Source organism: Sturnus vulgaris, chromosome 2 (assembly GCF_052056855.1).
Source record: "Sturnus vulgaris isolate bStuVul1 chromosome 2, bStuVul1.hap1, whole genome shotgun sequence".
In the NCBI taxonomy this organism is placed as follows: domain Eukaryota; kingdom Metazoa; phylum Chordata; class Aves; order Passeriformes; family Sturnidae; genus Sturnus; species Sturnus vulgaris.
The window spans coordinates 47,697,415-47,719,587 of record NC_142244.1 but is presented as its reverse complement, the minus strand read 5'-3'; the positions used below and the strand labels follow the sequence as shown (position 1 = coordinate 47,719,587).

Sequence of the window (22,173 nt, the reverse complement as noted above, 5' to 3'; positions counted from 1 at the left end):
TGTACATTTTTACTGCAAAATTTTTATTAGGGAGAGAGAACAGCCACCACGCTTTGCTCAGCCTGGAACATTTGAGTTTGAGTATGCTTCACGGTGGAAGGCTCTTGATGAGATGGAAAAGCAGCAGCGTGAACAGGTTGACAGGAACATTAGAGAAGCCAAAGAGAAACTTGAGGCAGAAATGGAAGCAGCTAGACATGAGCATCAGCTAATGCTGATGAGGCAAGGTAAAACCAGATAATCTACTAGTATTAAATTTGTTTTGTCAGAGGTTATTTTTTATTGGTGTAGCATATTGAGATGTATACTTGGACATTTTGCTGGTCACCAATTAATTAATTGCATTTAGCTGAGAAGAAGGAAGGAATACTTCTCTGTGCACATATTCCTTGATGATTTGCAGAAATTAAGTATCTGATAGAGAGGTGATTTCTAAGTCTGTTTTCTTCACTTCCTAAATTTATCTTTAGGAAAAAATTTACTTAGCCTGTTTTTCCTGAATAGGCGCATGTGCTCCCAGTGTGGAGCCTTGCTGTTTTTACAAGGTCTTGTACAAAGCATAAGGTCTTATGCAGAAGACAGTTACATAAAAACATAACTATATAATAACATAAAAAGCATAAGGTCTTATACAGAGTATAATAACATAGAAAACTGTTTTGAAATGCCAAATAGTTGGTGCAGCACCTGAAATGGCAACTGTTTCTTGGTTTATTTTCCAAGAAAAATGGTTGAAGCATTATGTTTCCCTGTAAGCACAGGTGCATATTAGAGGTGAGGAATGTCCATGTTAATATGATCCAAGAATCCTGCCTACAATACACAGTGCAGCCCTCCCTTGGCAGCTAGACACACATTGTAATTTTCTGTGTATGCGTGACTGAAATTTGTGAAGATGGTTCAGTGCTTAAGATACAGGTTGGATAAATCTACTGTTGACTTACCTAATTGTTAATATTTAACAGTGCTAATAGTCAGTTCCAGAACTCATGCTCTTCTGTTTCCTTTGAATTTATTCACCTGTTGCCTGGGCTTGACGGCAAGATTAGAGATTACTTTGTCTTAAATACATGTCTTAATTACATGTTAAACTGAGACAAGATGACAGTGGTCTCTTCATTAAGATAGAAAAACACTTGATGGTAAAACATGGGCAAAGATCTTTGGTATGTTTTTGGGTATTAGGTTTCTTTTAAGGGCAATATGAAGGAAAAGATATTCTGCTTTTTGAATATTTGTTAAATACCAGTTTTATATGAAAAAAGAGAGACGTATTCCTTCCATTAAAGATCCACTAAAACATGAATGCATGTGGTCCTGCTATTCCAGTGAGAAAATGTGGGGTTTTTTTTGTGTAGGGCAGGGCTTTTCCTCCTCACAGTTTGGTTAGCAGAGTACCTCTTTCGTACCAGATAACTTAGAATTTTGTTAAGATAGATTTCTTCTTAGTTACCTGGTGACATTTAATTTTCAGAGCTGTACGGATTAATAAGTATTCCATCTTTTTAATCTTTTCAATTCTTCAGCTTCAGTATGCATGAAAATAAGGTGATTTTTCACTTGTATTTATTTTCAAAGATTAGCTTCCTCTTGTTGCTCTGAACAGTGTGGTATAAGTTCATGCCATGCCAGGACTATTGATTATATTAATGAGATTGCATCACAGGATTTTGTAGAAAGGTGCAATGAAGTTTCTAAGGCACCAGAACCTAGAATTAATACTTTCATATCCATGGTGCACAAAGTCTAATTTAAAGATGTATTGAAGTAGTCATTATGAAATATGAAAGAAAATATAAAATGTCATGTTTTAGTTGTGTAGGAGTTAAAATTAAGACAAGAAGGACGAGCTTACTGGTCCATATACTCTAGCAGATGAAGGTTCTGTTGAAACTGCTCCACAAGAGCTAGTAGGACTGGAACTCTAGAATGTGTTGATCTGAGTACTCAGGTTTTTGTGGTATGATATTAATTCTTGAAGTAGATTTAATTCTTTTGATATGTGTAATTTTTCACTTTGAAGTGTCATATTTTGACAGACTGAGTCAGAAGTAATTTGTAAGCAGAATACGTGTTTCTATGTGTAAGTAAATTGCATGGTATTTTTGATCTATGTACTGGTGGTATGCATCAAACATTTGTAAATATTCTCTCATAATGATGGTTAAATAGATTATGAAAATAGTGGAAAACGTGACTGAACTTAACCGGAAGCTTAATTTTTAAACTAATTATATGGAAGCTTGGCATTTATTTTCCATCTTTAGAATCTGAAAAATCAGCAGCTAAAATTGCCTAAAAGTCTTTGTGGAGTTAATATTCCAGCTTGTAGGATTAACTTCTGCTCTTTGCTATGTAGAAGATTGAAGGTAAAATGAAGACCTTGTCCTTTTATAAGGCAAGAAAGTACAGAGGGTAATAATAACACTCTCTGATTTCTTTTTTTCCACAAGTGCTTTAATGCAGATTTTTTCTGTTCTGAGAAATCAAAATCCTGTCGATCAAAAATTGCCGTCATTACAGGTCTTTTAATATGGATGGGTCTTATGCAGAGTTTGAATCTCTATATCGTATGTTTTCACCCGCCCTAGTAAGGCTTTCTGCCAAGATTTGGCAGTTGTCAAATGCAGTTGTCAAATGATATTGAATCGTAATTTGCTATGTTGCACTTTCAACATACTGACAATTTCAGGAAAGGCAATAAACTATGCTATGGATAAGAATTAGGAGAACACTGAGAAAAGTAGAGCGTTATACCTTAAGAACAAAGGACAGTAAATGATGGTGGTAGAGAGAAAGTAGAAAATCCTGTGCCTGTGTGCACAAGGACTAGGGAATGCTGTTAAAATTTGAAAGAACAAGGAACTAAAAAGAAAACATCTTTTCACACAGTAGATAGTGTTGCGTACAGAATGGGTTGGTTTTTGATCTCAGTAATACCGTGAAGCAGCTAAAGTTTCATTTTAAGAGAAGAGTACACTTGTACTCTGAAAAAACCTTTAGGTTATTTAAAAGGAAAAATAAAGCATGCTTGTGACACTGCCCAACAATCAGGATGTCAGTGGCCAGGCCTTCTATGGCAAGCATAGCTGGAAGAAAGCAGTCCTCGGACTTTGTGATTTGAGTGAATCTTCAATGTAGTCCTATTCTGTTTAAGTGTGAAATGTGTTGATTTTGCAGAAGAGAATGGAAAAGCAGTCTTGTGAAATGTGCTTGAAAAAGGACTTCTAATGTCAACAGATGTTGTGAGAGTAAATATCTGATAATCGTCTTTGTTCAAAAAGAAAATGAATACATTATGTTTTGGCAGAATGTACTGGCTGTTGTAGTTTTTGGATATTAAAGTAAAATTTGAAATTGTAATAGTTTATGCTGATGCAAGTTTGAGGAAACTGATTTGCATAACGAAAAATATGTTTTAATTAGTATAGTGAAGAAATGCATAGAGAAAATGTGCAGCACAGTTGAACTAAAGCATAAAAGGCGTGTAATGGCTGGTATGGCAAAATGTTACTTTTGGTTTCTCTAAATAGTAGCATGTGGCCAATATCCTCTGTAGTTAAAAATAAAAAAAGCTGCTTTCCAACAAATGGTGAAATTATTATTCGTTGAAGAAAGCATAAATTTTCAGGCAGAAATCAATAATGTGATGGTCAACAAAAGTTATTACTGTGAGATATGCCCTGCTTTTTAAGGGCTTTTTAGGTGCTTCTTAGGAGGCTATGGCTGTGCCTTTTTTGTGGGATTAAAAGACTAGTAATTTTTAAGTTGCAGTAAGTAGAGTCGTGACAGATCTTCATGGAGGTTCAGACTTCATGCACCTGACTTTTCTTTTTCTGATGTGTGCCATGTAGGGGTCTGCAGTAGGTAGTGGAGAGCATAAACGTCCATTAATATTGTGGTTTCCTTAGTAGTGTGACTTTAGCAGTATACAGCATTGTGAGAAAATCGATGCCCTGTCCTAGATGTAAAACCAGGATATGATTTAAGGGATTGAGAGAGATTTTCTTCCTTTTCTTTGAGAACTTCTGTTTCTGTAACCTGCTTTGTACCTTTCTGTGTTTGTAAGCCACAGATCCAGTGTTTTTTCAAGTACTAGACTTAGCTTTATGGAAAGAAATGAATTAAATTCATTGAAAATTTTTTTAAAATTGAATGTTATAACTGACAGTAATAACAGTTCTTGTGTTGCCACATTATTGATTGAAAGCTTTTATATTTAAATACACTTTTAATTCTGTTAGATCTCATGCGTCGTCAAGAGGAATTGAGGCGCTTGGAAGAACTTCGAAACCAAGAACTTCAAAAACGCAAGCAGATACAATTGAGGTACTTTGTCTTATGCTGTGCAGAGGCGTGGCATGCAGCCACTGTAGGCCTGGGTGAATTTAGATATATTAGCTAAAATTGCTTCTCAAAAGCATAGTGTGTGATGTTTCTGATAATATAATGCTAATATAAGATTGTTTTCAAGCAATTGATTTTTGTCACTTACTCCAGCTCTGCTAGTTTTGTTGTAAATTTCTGAGATTTCTGAATAGCATAGAAATGTCTTAGCCTATTTTTTGTTTGATATTTATTTTAACATGACCGAAGAATTGCTGTAATAGATAGGAACATGCTTCTAAATTTTATAGGCAGGTGATCTGAATATAGAATCGTAGCATTGCAATTGTATAGTCTGATGTGGGATTGTGGAAGTTATTTTCACTTGATATTCCAGTATGTTGAAAACAATTTTTCTTTTAGGATTTGATTAATGTATATAATTGTTTTAATGCCTCTTCTAAAGTTTAAGAAAATAGACGTAGTCTCATCATATTGATTTATACTTTTTGTGTTAAATATAATAATGTCAATAAGATAAAAAGAACAGCACTCTCAGAATTAAAAATGTCTTTTGGCACTGTTGAAATATTTTAACCCATAATGACTTCTTAAAAACTGGAATATTTTAACCTATTTACTGATATGTAGCTGGAAGGGTAGGTATAGAATCTATTGGTATTGAAATTACTTGTATTGCAGTATTCCAGTAAAAAAAGAACACAAAACTTTAAGTACTCAAAGTCATCAAGTTGAGTAGATTAGTGCCTTACACTGTAAAAAATAATTAATGACCAGTTTTGTTTATATGCTTGATCTTAACCTCTGAGACTGAGTGCAATCTGAGCGGGTCAAGAGACTAAGCTGACATAATTTTGAAAAATATCTTAGACATGAAGAAGAGCACAGACGTCGTGAAGAAGAGATGCTACGCCAGAGGGAGCAGGAGGAATTGCGACGACAGCAGGAAGGAGGATTTAAGCCAAATTTCATGGATAATGTAAGTACAATTCTATGGTGAAAGTCCAAATTGCAAAATAATTTTTTCATTATATTATTTTTATATTAGTTATTGAACTGCCATCTTCTTGTTGGCTGTTTCCACTTCAGTATTTTATTGTTCTTGTTGGTGAATTGCTCATATTCAGTAGTACAGTTACTCTTTTGTATGATGACATCACTGTTATTTTTCCTACAAGCTGGTGATGTAACACATCCATTAAGTGAAGGTGTTCAGATACTAATTTTTTTTTACTTGGGAATTGAAATGTTTCAGTAAAATAATTTTTCTAGAATGAGAGGTGATAGGAATCACCCATCCTGGCGCCCCACTCTGCCTGAAGGTTTGAATTTTAAACCAGTTCATGGTGCTAAGCTTCTTTGAATTATTTGGTTTTTGTTTTATGGTTAACTTACTAGGAAAGATTTCAGAAACAAAAAGGGCAATGTTAGTTTCATATAGAGCTTAAAATCACTCTCCCCTTCAACCCTGTGTAAAACTAGATGAGGACAACATCCAAATCATTACTAAAGGAGACTGAAAGATTATAAAGCTGTGGGAAAATTTGTCCTCTGCTATAATCTGTACATTATTTATATTAGTAATTTAGATATGCTCTGCCTCTGAAGACTCATCCTGTAGGACTAGCAAAATTCTGCTCTCAAAGGAGTCAGCTTCTCAGTTTTTTTGGTCAAAGAGTATGACTTTCTTCTACCAGCCAGATCAGTTCAGTGAATCCAAACTGTGTTGCAAATGCTTTAGTTTCTCTTGAGTAGGATGCCTTTTACTATTACAGCTATTCCTAATGAAGAAATAATGAATAAGCAATTCACACAATGCTCTTTTATATTATTAAAACAACTGTAGTCTACAGGAGGGGATCTTGCTCCCCTTCACAGGTGCAACTTCATACATCAATCAATAATGCACTGCTGGTTTCTCAGCTACTTCCTGTGAAAGAAAAACTTGATTTACATTCTATACAATGAAGTTTTCTTAGGGTTGTGAAGAATTTATTATGTATGTTCAGAGATATCCTGAGAGATGTTAGAAAATGAATGATGTCCTGTTCTCAGCAGGACATTTTTCCCCTCGTCTTTGCCTGTTAGTATTTTTAATAAAGATAGGGAGGAAGCAAAATAATTCCTTTGATTTTACTAACAGGTATAATTTGTTTTTGCTCACTGTGTTTTGAGGTACTTGCATCCAAAAGCAGATGGTAACTTATTTCCGTATGTTCTCACTCTAAAAGAAAACTGCATTCAGCATGTCTTTTCTTCAGAGTAATGAAGACCAAGAATTCAGAACTTATACTGTCCTTTAGTATGTTCCAAAAATTTTTAAAAAGAAGTGGAGAAATAGCATATAACAGTTGTCTGATGTAATTTAGAAATAGTACTTACTGATGACTTTAGAAATAGTACTTACTGATGCCAAATGTGAAATTTCGTATCACTGTAATATCTTAACGAGGCATCTTTTGAGGTTGCCTGACTTTCTGACCCTGTAAGCTACTTGTCAAAACCTCCTGGCTCCTCTGTGAGACCCATGCTTCTTGCTGCAGAGAGCTGCAGTAATAGGAAGCTGGGGAGCCAACCCGCAGCCCTGGGATGGCAGTAGCTCCCTCAGATTCCATTGTTGTTAGGAGGTTGTGGCCTGTATTCTGCAGCTTGGAGGGGAGAAAACGAGATAATGGTTTATTCTTATATCTGTCTTGAGATAATAGTATTTAGTCTCTGTGCTTAAATTGCTTACCACAGTTTGTCCATCCTTGTTGCTTATCTACATTTTTAAATTCCAAAACCTATATGAATAGCAGCTGTTAAAGTTGCTATGCTGGACTTGGCAAAAATGTAGGATAGTGGTTCAAATGGAAAGCACTTCAATCACTATGCATAATTTTTATGACTTTTATACATCATATTTTTTGGAGAGGAAAGGTAAAAGGTGGAAGACTGCTTTAGAAGAGTGTAGCTTTCCCACTCTCATGCCCTACTGAAATTGTGTGTTCATCTGGACCTAATTAATACTCTGCAAGAATATATAGATGTAGTTTTGCAGTAACAGCCCTTCCAAAAGCATTTTAACGTATATATATAAAGGAGTATAGAGTACATCATATAAAATTGAAGTGGCATATACAATAGCAGATGAAAAAATATATTCTTTAGACTAGTCTTTAGTATTCTGGTTGTGCCTTGACTTAGGTTTTACTTTTAATGCTCTTTAAACTTTGAGTGGAAAAATTGAAACAAAATGGCAAGTGATGTGTTGACTTTCTTTAGCAACAGTTTCTAATCAGGGCAGCTGTGTGACTAAGCATGCCTATCATTTTATAGATGCTTGTTATAAAGTGTTCTTGGATAACTGTAGTTATGTAGTGTGAATGGAAATTGAAAAAGCCTTTGCATTTTGTGGCAGAGAAAAACTGTAAACCTTTTCTGGAGCTTGCAAAATGATGCATGAAATCTGATTTCAGCTTAGACTTTCTTGTACAACCAATTTGTTTTTATTTGTTCTTGCTAATACTTGTTTACTGTGAACAGATTCCACCTAGCACTTACTCCTGCTCTCAGATTATTGCTGTACATGTACTGAGAAAGTTATTCTCTATTTTCAGAGGTTAAAAGTTGACTCTTGGTGAGAATTGCATTTTTTAATACTGTTGGATAGTTTTTTTACCACAGCAAGTCTTGATAAACTCTTCAGGCCTTACACTTACAACATACTAAAGTTTTCTGCCAACAATGTATTTAGTAGGACAATAACAATTGTTTCTAATCCTTGTTTTTGTTTCTTAAAAGCTTTGAAAAGTAAGCTTCCTTCACTTATATCCTATCACTTTTTACTGATTAGTCTGAGACAGGAAGATAAATGGTAAGTGCAATGGCAACCAGAACTGGACCCTCTCATCTAAGGCTGCAGTATTAGTCTTTCCCGTTGAAAGTTTCTGTCTATGTCTTTTCCTAACTCATTAAACTTGGATTTTTAAAAAATGCAACTACATTTGAAAAGTATCTTGTAATCGAGTTTAATGCAGCTGGCAATTACTTGATTTTTTTGGAGATGATAAAAATATTTTCTGTGAGAGGATTTCTTTTCCTGAAGCATTCTTGTTGCTGGTGATGATGAACATTAGAATTTTGACTGCATTGATTATTAATTTATGGGCAGCCCGATGATGCCTAAACAATTTATTAATCTAGATGTGATCTCTACTAGATAAATTATTAATAAACACTTTCATATTGGTTGGGGTTTTTCCCTTCTTTTATAAAAGTCAATTAGTTGAAATGTGCTCAATTTATATGCATTCTGATTTCAGAGAAGCTTAATTGAGAAACTAGTTTTCCAGTAGTATTTTGCTAATTTTTATTTTGCATACATTCTTCTGACTGAAAGAGGAACTTGCTGATGGCGATTTATTTTGCAACAGCACAAATACTTTTTAAAATGAAAATAATTCTGAGTGCAGTAATGCATTAATTACTCAAACATGCAATGGTTATTATCCAGTTATGGGTGCCTTGCTTGGATTTACACTGTTGTATCTCAGTCAGAGCCATTTTACAAAATAATTCCAGTTCCAAGACCTGCTTTTATTCGCGTCACCAACTTAGAGGTTTGGATTTAGTGTATTGAAATAGTTTCTACGTGTCTAAAACAGAGACCAAAATATGTAGGAGTTGTAGTCCTAGTTCTGTGTGCATGAATTTACTTTGTAGTAACACTGTGAAATAGTGTTGGATGGGTATTATACTTAATGAAACAGTAGCTGCAATACCAGCCTAAAACTTGCAGCTCTTCTTACTGATAGTTTAAAGAGGGAATTGAGATTTTTGGACATCCTTTCCCACTTCCCTCCAAGAAAAACCCCTTTTTGAATGTGTAAGGGACTGTTTCTTGAGAATTAATCAGTTTCAATTTATGAATGCTTGCTGTTCTTTCGTATAAGACTTTGTATATTAAATACTTCTCTTTTTAATCTCATAGTCTTTTCAGGAATTATTTCTAGATGTTGTTTTACTTTCCTTTAGTTCTTCTTGCAGAAGCACTGCTCTCAAGTATGTTGAGTAATTATCAGTATAAAGAGTCAGCCACTAAAGCAGTGTCAGCTGCTAAACAGCAGGGATTGTAGTGGACTTGGATCAAAAGCTGTAAGACAGATGAGAGCAAGAAAATAAAAAAAGCACATTGCAAAACAGCAATGAAGTTTATAGCTTCAGGAATGCCATTGCAACCTAGTTTTTGTTCTCAGAGTTCAGTCCTTTGGAGCAGTACGTAAATGCACTTTTCAATTTCTTACTGTTTGGAGCCCTATTGAGGCATATCTTATCCTTCATGTCCCTTCTATGTTCACTTGCAAGTTAAGCATTAGACATGTTTGAAACAAGACTACCAGTTAGGTTTCTCAAACTTTAGTAATTCAGGACTAGATTTTTGCACTTCTTGCCTGTTTAAGTGAATAGAACAATATTTTGATCCCGTCTTCTCATGGCATTGTGCTCAAAAGCTCCAGTTAATATAAGCAGTTGGAATTTGCACTGAAAGGTGAATTGTTTCCTACCTAACTCTAAACTAAAGCAGAGGCCCAATAATAAATTAATGAAACATTTCTAAGAATCTTTTCAAATGTTGGTTATTTTATCCTGATAGCCTTGTATACTTAATGAACCTAATGGTGGTGAAGTTTTGTGAGTTTGTATGAATAAAATCTCAGTTTCTTGCTGCTTTATAAAGGCTCTTTTGTGGAGCGTGATTGGACGAGATGAATTGCATCCTTAGTGCAGTCCAGCATACATAGTTCATGTGTGACGCCTTAAAGGCTTTTAAAGGTAAAACTAGCTTGGAAAAAGACAAGTCATTAAATGTAGAACTAAAACACCAACCTGACAAAATATTGCTACTTTTCTTGGTAGTGGTTTTACTTCAGTGATCAAGTTTCTTCCTATGCATAAATCAACATAGGATAGGCCTTTGAGCAAGCATTCTATAAATAGGCAGTTTTTGTGGGCAGTCCTAGTTCTGACAGTAGCACTAAATTATATACATTTTTTTACAAGTGATGTACATCAGTAGACAGATTCTTAAATCGTGCATTTCTTCTGTTCATTGGTGTTTCAAATACTAAATTTCTTGCTTTAGGCAAGAATAATACTTCCTTAACGAGCCTTAAAATACTCTATTTATATTATTTTCAGTAGCTAAATAAATTATTTTCAGCCCTTAATTACCTTGTCAGGTTGGAAAAACTATTTAACTGTCATACCTGCTTTTAGTATGAAAAGACATTGCATGAAAGTCAATGCAGATCTTCATGTATCTTTTTGTATCGTATTATGTGCTTATATACATTAAATCAAGGTGTTTGTGGAATAAGATCTTTTGGTTGTAAGTATTTCATACCATTTTAAGATGAATAATTAATTTTCTGGGTCACGTTTTTATGTATGTCAAGGATGGTACAATAATTGTTACAATAATATATTTCATTTATAGCTATATTTCTGTATGTGTGAACTGAGATTATTTAGGTACTGTGATATTTCTGTGTTATATTTAGGAGACTAATCTTTTGCTCTGTTGCAGTCATCTTCTCACGTTTGCACAAACTGCTTTGGAAAATACTAAGATGTACTTTATGTGAACTTGCAGATAGAACAAGTGACTATTCACAAGTAATTTTTATACTCTTAATGTGCTGTCAAATGTGCATAAATCTCCAGTATGAATTTAGGTGTCGTGGTACTTTTAAGCTTTCCCAAATTTGTTCTTTTCTACAGTAATTGATAGAGAATTTTCTGTCTGTATTCTTTAGGTTATCTGGGTTTTTTTATGACCTTACTTTCTCTTAGTAAGACTGATGATCAAGAAACTAAAATAACACTTAGCAGATGCTGCTTATGTATGGCAAAATGACATTAGTCTTTGTTAGTCTTGGTGTTTCATGAGGCCTCAGCTGTAACAGATGCCATTTTTGTTCAATTATTGATAGAAGGGCCTCAAATGCATCTGTGCTTCTTTATAGAATGCTCCATTTGTGTACTTAACTTTGGCTGTTTCATGGTTTTATGGATAAAAATGAAAAAATCTATTTAAGAGCAGATTTAATAAGTCTATATTCTATATTATAGTATTATTATACTCTTATTTCTGAAAATCATTGCTGCTCACAATTTAAAGTCTTCTTATTCAACTTAAGTTACTCAAATAGAGTTCTTCAATTTTTCATACTCTCACAAGCAAGAATACTTAGAAATTGTATATATAACTTTGAAAAAAATCTTTGATGTGTTTGATAGATGCCATATATATTTGAAGAAGATAAAATTAATGTTTGCCTTAATAATTTTCATTTTTTCTTCCTCAGCTACTGGAGTTAAGTTTGACTTGGCGTTTGTACACGTATTTACCCAGACTAAGAAGAAACTAACTTTCAGTTTCAGTTGTCTGCTTGGTACCTATTTCGGACTCATCCACTTCTCTATATCCTGAGATCTTGCTTGGTGGCACTGAGACTTGCAACCAAAATAAGTTCCTCTACTTAGAATAGTTTGTCTTTGTTCAAGGGATCTGTGTTTAAAGAAAGAATAAAACACCCAAGAAACAACGAGTGAGATTTCTGTAGAAATAGTATTTTTGGATGCAAGGAAGCCTGTTAATTGGCCTGTTGCATAGTGTGAGGGAAGCCTGTTTAATGACCTGGTTTCTGTCTCTCAAGCCAGTGCCTTCCAAGTAGTTTCTTTTCTTAATGTGACCTTTTGCTTAGCCCTCTAGCATTTTCCTTCAGTAGCTCTCTCAGAGCGGAAAACGTTAATAGTGATAATGCAGTAAACTGATAGAAATAGAAATGAATAGAAATTAACTTAGCTCTGTGTCCTGTCTATTGATACCAGGCTGCTATTTTTAAAATCAAAATATTTATTATTTTTCTTTTGAATATTTTACAAGCCTCCTTGTCAAAGTAGTCTTATTACTGGAGGTAGTGCTTGTTTTGGGTTATTAAATCTTCAGTGAGGAAAATGGAGTTTAAATCTGATACTTCTGTCTTCCATCAAGTATGCTTTAATTGTGTGTAATAATTTAATTAATTTCCAATTAATTAACACTTTTAATAAATAGTGGGTTTTGGTAAGAGGATGAGTTTCAGTAGAGCTGTTTTCTAACTGTTCAGATGGGGAATTCAATAGAAACTAAAGCTTAAAGAGTCAATTAAATATATCTAAGGTTTGCTGTTCTAAGAGATTTCTGTGAATATAATCTTAAAATCATAGCATGATTTGGTTGGGAAGGTGCTGTTAAAGGCCATCTAGTTCATTGCCTCCTGCAATGAGCAGGGGCATCTTCAACTACTTTAGATTGCTCAGGGCCCCATCCAGTCCTTAATGTTTCCAGGAATGGGGCATCCACAACTTGTCTGGACAACTTATTCCAGTATATTTCATTGTAAAAAATTTCTTCCTTTTACTTAGTTGACGTCTACCCACTATTAGTTTAAAATTATCACCCCATGTCCTGTTGCAATAGGTCCTACTAAAACGTTTGTCACCATTCCGGTTTCCTACAATAATTAATGGCTCATTGGTTTAGGCTTAGAATTGTGTAGGATGAAGGAGTGTTTGTATTAGTTTTGTTCTGTACATGGCATAAAGCTCTTACTACAGGTTCCAAATGCAGTTTGGGTTATCTGCTTGTGACAGGATAGGTGATAGTTGTCTGTTCTAAGACAGAGACAATATGATGTTGAAGTTAGGTTCTTTGGGCTTTATTTATCCTCCTACATGCTTCTGTTTTTTGTAATACTTTCAAAATGTTATTTACTTACGGAGTCTTCCTGTTTGTTCCCCCCCATTTCTGATTATTAAACGTTTGTTTTAACTATAGGGGAACATCTGAGTTTAGGTAAGAACCAGCTATTTATGTTTGTCCCTATTGATTGGATAGTCCCCATTGAGTCCCTAACATAATTCGGACCTCTGGGTCTATTGTACATAAATAAAATTGTAGTTTTTGTTGGATATTTTTGATGAAACCAGACACTGTAGTAGTTTATGAGTGTGTGGACTGGGTTAGGGTATTTAGCTAGAAAGCAGTATTTCTCAATCTGTTTGGATTTGTTCAAATGACCATTTTCTTAAACTTTTGATGGAAATACTAGAATTGCCTGGTAGAATGTATTATTTTCATCAGTCAAAACTTTGTTCAAATGACAAGCATCTTCCTCATTCAAGTCTGCCTCATGTTGCTCCAGTTTTACAGGAAATGGCCTACAAGTTGTGTAAAATAATTGTGGAGCTTGGCTTCCTGCAGAAAGTTTCGCTGATGCTTCTCTGTTTATATTTTCTTTTTAGTATGCTGTATGTGTGCACAGGCCGTAAGTTAATTGGAGAAATCTTAAACATTGAACTATTCTGGTTGTAAGCAGCATCCATAACATCTATAAAAGACACTATGGGTGCTAGAAGTTTCTCCTGCAGGACCTCCTTGGTAGCATTAAGACTTCAGCTTTCAGCTTCCTTTTGACAAATACTTGCAGATTTTATTTACCTGGTAACTCAGATAGCAACTACAATTGGACTGTTTTTTATATTATAATTTATTTGGCATATATAATACCTACTTGGTGAGGAGAAATTGTTAATAGAGAAGTCTGGCAAAGAGTCATATTTAGTACACTGTGGCTATATCTAGTGGTGACTTTAAGTTGATTTTGCAGTCTTATAGTTGACACTTCAACTAAGAAGTAGATTTTCACATAAACATTCCATGATAAAGAGTGTTCTTGGCAGATTAATTTCTCTTCTAAGTAAACATTGATGACTTTCATTACATCTTAACCTTGAATCTTGAATTGGGGAAAACTTTTTTTTTACTCCATCTAGTGTTCACTCTTTCTAATATTTGTGTAAATTTGAGGTTTGTGCAATGAAAATGTATCAGTTTGGGAAATCTAAAATACAGCATTGTTCTATAACACCTGATTTTCAGTGTAGTATTTTAGTGCATTTCTGCATGAGAATACAGTTAGCCAGTCTTTGTTACCAGTTAAGCTGGAGCAAGTCCGCCCCCACCATGGTAAATAGTGGAGTGCATTTTAAATCATTTGCAGCCTTCCAGGTTGTCTGTTTTCATACTTATCTACTCCTTTGACATTTCTTCAGCTCATATAAAACTAGAATAATTCTAAGATGCTGCATGAATTTCTCTAATATGCCTCTGAAGATGTGAATATATTGTGAATGTGTTGTGTTACATGTCTCAGTCGTGAATGTGGTGATATGCTGTGTCTTTCTTCTAGAAAGTACTTTTGTGGGTAAGTAAACACTAAAGTGCCTTTGAAAAAAATACTTTTTAGTATGTTCAGCCGTTGATCTGTATTTAATCTATATGTTTAATTTTTTTACTGTTACTGAAAAAACGAAGCTAACAGAAATGGGAGAAATGTTCTTTATATTTTAGTTCCATGAATATAAGGTGGCTCCTAACTCCAGCAGTACCAGATTAATTGGCAGATTTGAGAAAGTTGCTATTAAGGGAATTGATATAGTGGAATCTCATTTTTCAAAGGATTTCCAAATCTTTTGAAGGTGGTTACCTTCTGTCTTGTGAAAAATATTTCTGAATTTTAGCTTAAAATATTTGAAAAGTAGATTTTTACCTTTTTTGTGAGTCTTTGTTAAATCAAGGGGAAAATTTGCCAGAATACTTCTGTGCTTGTTTTCTTTCAAATCATCAACAGCAAAGGCATTTGAAAAAAGTATCCTTCTTGGCAGTTACATCCTCAGAGAGTGCTTCATATACAGTGAAGGGATATGGTAGGATTTTTCTTTACCTGAACAGATGATGTAATGATTGGAGGCATGGACTAAAAATACTTCTATTTTGTTCCTAGCTACTCTACATGTATACAGTTTGTTTAGGGCCTGATTTTGCCTTCTATGTATATTGGTTTTTTTGGATGATGAATAACTTTTACCTCAGGTTATGAGAATATGAAATACATTTTTGTCAGTTTTATAGATATTGTATATACAATGTTTTACTGTATTTTAACAAATGGAAATGAGAGAGATGGTAGAAAACCTCACAAATTATATTAATGCATTGTCTAAAATGCAATATTATAATTCAGTGAAGGAGCAAGTAACTACAAGACAAAATAGTGAAGCGGAAAAGATACAAATTGCAATACAGAATCAAGTTCTATAATAACAGAATAGGTTCCATGGTATATCTTGGCTTTTAGGCTATTTTCTTTTTTGTTAACAAGTTAGATTGTAATTTGAATTTTGACCTGTAATACATTCTGAAAGTATGAGTTCTTGTGTAAAACAAAGCTGTTACTTTCATGTGTATTAAATAATATTGTCTTTAACCTTTAGGATTAACCTTTTCTTTAATCTTTAGGATTATTAAATGTTGCCGGCTAATGATGTATCCCCTAGAGGTCTTTGTATTGAGAGTCATGTTAGTGCAATTAAACTGCTTTCTTTTCCAAAACTGTCAGTTTAGACCTGACTTAAGCATCATGTGAGGATTGATGTATTGAAAGGAAGCTAACTTTAGTTCAGATGGGGTTTTGCATTCAGCTGTAAGAGAATGACAAAACCAAAACATTCTGGGAGGTTCACAGCTGTTTAACAGTTTACTGTAAAAATATTTTTAAAGAATAACTTAAATTTACAATAGTAAATACTTTTGAGTAGTTTTAATTATATTGTTTTAATTGAGTGTTTTTTCTCTGTGGGCTTTAGCTGCTGAGGACTATCCTTAGCAACTGATACAGAAGGAAAATGAGACCCCACAGAAGTTGAAGACGTTTTGTTCTCGGAACTAAAAGAAGAGAACAAAGATGTAGTGCATTGAGGTTCTTCACAAATACATCCCTATACTTTTGCAGTTAGTTTTAAAAGAAATTCCCCTCTTCAAATAAAATTGATAGTTCCTTAGCAATCTTACTGAAATGACAGGAATACTTAAGAAATATGCTTGACTAGTAATAATTTTTTTTCTGTAATTGTAGTTTTTATTACCATTAGAAGTGGTTTTCCAATTTTTAATATTTACTGAAATATGTACATCTGATTGTATTTCATGTACTGTGTATTCCTGATTTTACCGATGTGATACTTATTTAATGTTTAGGGTTTTTTAGTGTTGGAACTAAATGAGTCATCTCCATCAGCTTTATCCATGACTTGAATAAGGAAGCAGTAAATTGCCTTTATCTCTTCTAGCCTTCTTACTGTGGTTTTTCAAAGATTGAGTCCTGGTGACAACTATTAAACCTAACGAAAATTCTTTTCATTAGGATTCCTATTTAAAAAAGGACTCCATAGTTTACTGCATGCTGTATGTTCTATAGCTACGTTTTACTTTAGTTGTTATCTATTTATTTGTGTAGGTTTGTGTGAAGTAAGAGAGCTTATATTTTTCTAGACTCTTGGGTGAGCACAATCACACAGTTCATAGAGTTTTGAGTAGTTTAGACTGGAAGACATTTCTAGAATCAACTAGTATGATGCCCAGCTCAGAGTAGGGATCAGATCTGAATTTAGATTTCAGTGCCCAGGAGCAGATACAAATCTTGGATTTTGCAAGATCAATATTTTTAATTTAAAATTACTTATTGCTATTGTATATGAACTGTGTGGGGGATATTGTAACTTTTGGATCTTACAGAGACACCCTAATTGAGGGAACAAACTGTAGAGGGAAGGGTGACAAGAGGAGATAGATGGAAGAGAAGCCTTTTGCTACTTTAACTTCTTACTGCTGCTTAACTTCCAGTGCACTTGTCATTGGAGTGAAATAATGGACTACTCTGAGTGGACTGGACTATTATCTAATGCCAATAGCACACAATCAAAAGTAACCCCCAAATTCTAGTTTTGATTGCTAACTAGAAGCTTTAATAACTTGTAGGATTTGTATCATTAAAATATAGGTGTCTTCCAGTAAGTTAGAATTTATGTAAGGTTCAAGGGCCTTATGCCTCTGTAAAGAGGACTTTGGAAACAATTTTTCTTTTCTAGAAGGAACTTAAGGAAATCAACCATACTAGAAGTAATGAATTCTACTAAGAGGTACAGAAATGTCATACCTGTTTTGACAAATATATAGTCAATTAGAGAATAAAAATCAGCTTTCATGTTAATAAAAACAAGTGAGAATCAACAGCACTGTTAATTACATTTTGCTCTACACACACAACCTAGATAAAATGCTAATTAAACCATTAATTTTCAAGTTTATGGAGAAAGTGTTCTTTTCTTGCTAAGACACCTTTTGGATGCCACATCTTAGCATTATTGTGGTTACTAGGCTATAAAAGGTGAGTAAATAGTCACATATTCTTCTGGCCACAAACTACTGAAAACTATGGTCTGTCATCATAACATTTCTGAGATGCCTTGCCTTTTTGCTGTTCTAAAATTTTCCGTGCCATATTTTGTTCATACCATAATTTTTGACAGCTTTGTTACCATGAATATTGCATCACTTGGAGACAAGATTAATTTTTACTGGGCTGCTGCATTGCAAGGCCTATTTTTAAGGAAAAAAAGTAGCACTGATTTGTCAGTTAAAAAAGTCAGATTTAAGACTATTTGTATTTTAGTTGCAGTGTGACCTGTATCAGTTCTTAGGTCTTTTTCAAAATATTTAGTTTCATGTTTTTTTAGAAAAAATTTAAAAATAGTATAATATATTTAAAAAAATCATAAGAATCATCTTCTGTATATTTAGACTGCTGTATCAGTAGTGATAAGAGGTGTAAGAACACAGCACATGATACACCTCAAATACTTTGGAAAATGATTTCAAGTACTTGGTAAAAAGGGGAGAATCTGTACTATGTTAAATGTAATATACATATTTTGAAAACTGAGTATATTTAATATTTTGGTGTAGATCTACTTTTTACATTTGACATTAAAATTAGTTGGCATTTTGAGAAATATAATTTTTAATGCTTCCGTCTAAAGTAATTAGTAAGTATAATCCTATAGTTGTCATTATAGCAGTTTTTCTAAAAGATTACTCAGATGAATTGGACCTTTTTGAAGGTTGTTCAGCATTAGTGAGCTCTGAAGTATTTTACAAGAATCGTAGCAACAAATTATTTGGAAAGGTTTGAGTTGTGTAAACAGTGCTGTTACAATAAGGCATTTTCTGTTTGCTCACTTTGTCTTTTTGTTATTTTTTTTCTCATCTTTACAAAGTTTCACATTTTCCTGCACATTCTTTGTCTTATGGCTTTCTTTTCCCCCATAATACCATATCATCCATTTTTCTTGTTCTCTTCCTTTCAAGATTGTTTTCCCAGGTACGGGTGACTTCAGAGGTTCTTAATCACCCCACATATTTTTCTTAGATTTAGCCCTGTTCTGTGCTGCTCAGTTTTAACTCCCTATTGTGGGTAGTTATGGGTAGCTTTGGGGAAGGGGCTGAAGCAGGCTGCTACTGAAGAGAAGAATGGGAAGTCATATAGTGAGGAAAAGAAGCTCTGAGAAGGTAACACTATCATTGTTAAACTCTGCAAAAGGCATGAGTATCTGAAAATGAACCTCTCAGGTGAGCTGGAATTACCAAGCAGCACTGGTTCAGCTGTTGTGTCAGACTGCCTCTTGGTATTCCTTTCTGTTCTGTTTTGGGCAAAACCCATGGACTAGTTGACCTAACTTACCTGTAGTAACATATTTATGCTTACGTAGTAAAGAGCTGTCTAGGACCTGATTTGTGTGTGACAGGACTGAATTTTTGTTATCATCCAGGACTCCTCCAGATAGAGTTTTTGAATACATCAATCATCTAATGACATTAATGATATGTACTGCTGGTAAACATTTGAAGTTGATTATTTTCTCTGACAGGAAGTGTAAAGTTGCTAATTCTGTGTTACAAGTACAGAAGAATTTTCCTCTGCTGAAAAGTCAAGGGAGCATGATATGTTTTGAACATGCAGTAGTAGGAATAATTATAAACAGCAGCAGAATCTTAATCTTGCAGATGTATTGATAAAGTAATAGGCAGAAGAGACCTTAAGGCACATTTATGGATCTTAATTCTATATCTGAAATGTTTTAATAATAACTGTAATAATTCAACACTAAAGCTAAAAAATGGCAAATAATATCTTTATGATTTTTCTTAAAGTAGGCTCTACCTGTCTTTTGCTGTACTTCAGTACTGAAGACTAGTAGCATTTCAAGATAGGGAAAAAAAGGTTGATTGTTAGGTGGAAGGCTAGTGTGTTTTCTAAGGTGTCATCAGAGCTTGCATATGCTTCTGTCCTTTACAAAGAAAACAAGTTAAGTTCTAGTAACTACTGCTGCTTTACAGCTCTGTACTTGACATCCTTATATAGATAGCCAGTGTTGTACTTAGCCTTGCCTTATGGCACTTGTCACATTAAAGAAGCAAATACCAACCAACTTGCAAATGAACCTGAGATGAATCAAGTAAAGCTGTAAAATGATTTGCTTTGTAGTGAAAATGTTTCTCACCACTGTTCATGACGTTTTCACACAAGCCTATAGGCGTGCATGTGTGCACACAGTCTGACTAGTGTGAACTGATAGCCATGGTGTTTCCCTTTCCGTTTGGGCTAGGGGCTGACAGTAGGGATGATACACCATTTTCCCTTCTGTTCCTGATGTCAAGACTGAGGTGTACAAGCAGTCTAATAATCAACACAGTTGTATGCTGATTTGTAACTAACTCGTGTCAGTTTATGGGTATGGTTGATCCCCTTGAGACTGCTTATTTTACTTAAAATGTCAGTTGGTGTTACTCCAAAAGGTCTGTCAAAGTAGCTGCATGTTCTCTAATAAATTTTTAACATTGGTTGTAGGGTCAGAAGAAGAGATCCTCCTTAGTGTTCCATCAATGGCCTTTTTTAGCTGGACTTTAAAATCTGCCTGTGTCTTTTAGTTACCAGACCTTATTTTTCTGCTCCACATTAAGCCATATTCTTTTAAAAACAGTGTGTACTCTTCTTATGTTAAGTACTTTTTCTAGGTTAATATGAGTTACTACAAACAAAATTGTTGACCTGAGAGCTCTTTATCTCGTGACAATTTCCTATAGCAGGGTATTTTTATAAAACTATTGATTCTGTTCTGTCAAATAGTGGTGTCTGCTGCTTCAAGTGGCTGAAGATAGAAGACTCATTTTTGGCATCCCAAATATAATTGGCCAAACCAGACTTTTGTGAACCTGTACAAATACTATGGATATATTTTGATTTGTTAATATTTCCGTGTAAAAGTTGCTTACAGACTGATTGCTAGTATGTGAATTTGTTTTCAAAGTGCATCTGAACTTAGGCTCTTAAATTGTAAGTGTAATGGTTTTTCAGAATGAGGTACATTTTTTGGAATTTTTTTATTCTCAGCACATGTGTTTGTTTACTCAAGAGCAGAATACATGTTAATATTCCTGTAGAAAATTAAGATTTTTTATAATATAAATTTAATTAGGCTTTGTTTTAAACTGTGACTTTGTTTCTGCTTAATTTTTTTGATGAAAACAGTAATCCTAAAATCTCTTGGAATTGTCTCTGATAGAGTATTTTGTTTTCCCATAAGTGATGATTTTTTTGCCACTCTGGGTACTATCCTTTGAGTATTGTTTCACAGCAGGCTGGGGTTCCTGTTTAGTAATGTCAGAAATCTTTTGCTGTTGGGTCACTGAGCATCAGTTGAATCTGGATCAATTTGATGTGTTATTTGTCTCTTCAGTGTAAATGCATGTTACATTTTCTGGTGATAATACAGTTTTATGCTAGTTTTAAAAGGATGGCCAGTATCTGAACTAACTTTAATAGCAAAGTATAATTCATTAAAAAATATACCACCACCATGTTAAGTCAAAACTATTTGAACAATGATCAATTGGTAGGTTGAATTTATGTACCATAATATAATACATCAGGGCTTGATTTTCAATCAAGACAAGTATTTTTGAGTCATGAAATCAGATTGAGTATTATTGAACTGCGGCCTTTAGGCAAGTACTGTAATAAGACCTGTTTGTTTACAGGTTAAATAGAAACATTTATTAATTAAAAACACTGCATGAGGATGGACTCATTTGCAGTTAATAACAACTGTTGGGGAGCTTGAGACTGCTGCATCTGATAAATGAAACTTGGGATATTTAATCTTTAATATGCTAAAATGTACAGCATTGTTATATTGAACTTATTCATCCCTTTGATAATATAAAAACCAGGAGTATAATTAACTTCATTCCTTGTACTGTTTTTAATCAATGGAAACTTTTGAAACTTTAACATTTTTATTTTCATGGAGTAAATGGGAATGTTTTAAGTTGTAAGAATGATAGGTTGACCATGAAAACTATGCTTACTTTCAGAGAGAACAGGAAATGAGAATGGGTGATATGGGTCCTCGTGGAGCAATAAACATGGGAGGTAGGGATCTGAAGGAAAAAGGCTTCTGTAATGTAAATTTTTTTTCTTTGGGACTGTACATGTTACTCAAGCACTATTAACTAGTGACAACTGGTAAAAAAGGAGTAAGCAATATTAGGAAATTGCAAAAACCAGCATCGTCTTGCTTTCAAGCAGCTTTTTTCCCCCTACTCTGGTATATCTTTGTTTTATTGCTTTGAATATACATGGCAAAAAATGATGTGCAAGTTAAGAGAAACAAAAATCAGGGAAAAGTGGTGCTCTGGGAGTTACCTGATATGGAAGAGGAGTTTTATGTTAAAAAATATTTGGCATTATTTTGGAGGGACTACCTATTCAAAGAAATTGTGACTGCAAGTGCATGCAGTGAAATGAGGTAGAGGTTAAAACTGGCAAGTTCTTCATGTAC

At 34.1% G+C, this 22,173-nt stretch overlaps 1 protein-coding gene across 10 annotated transcripts in view; it reads left to right on the top strand.

Annotated features, from left to right (window-relative positions):
* Window positions 1-22,173, top strand: part of PSPC1 (paraspeckle component 1) — a 61,240-nt gene that overhangs the window by 6,034 nt on the left and 33,033 nt on the right. For 8 of the 10 annotated variants that reach the window (XR_015801378.1, XR_015801382.1, XR_015801379.1 and 5 more), the window contains exons 4-7: window positions 31-227; window positions 4,245-4,329; window positions 5,218-5,326; window positions 21,707-21,764. Coding sequence is in view for 2 of the 10 variants with exons in the window: in XM_014877595.2 (XP_014733081.1) it covers window positions 31-227; window positions 4,245-4,329; window positions 5,218-5,326; window positions 21,707-21,764 (449 nt within the window). In the remaining 8 variants the exon portion in view is untranslated. The remainder of the gene's footprint in view (window positions 1-30; window positions 228-4,244; window positions 4,330-5,217; window positions 5,327-21,706; window positions 21,765-22,173) is intronic. The other 2 variants (XR_015801384.1, XR_015801383.1) reach the window with 1 other exon arrangement.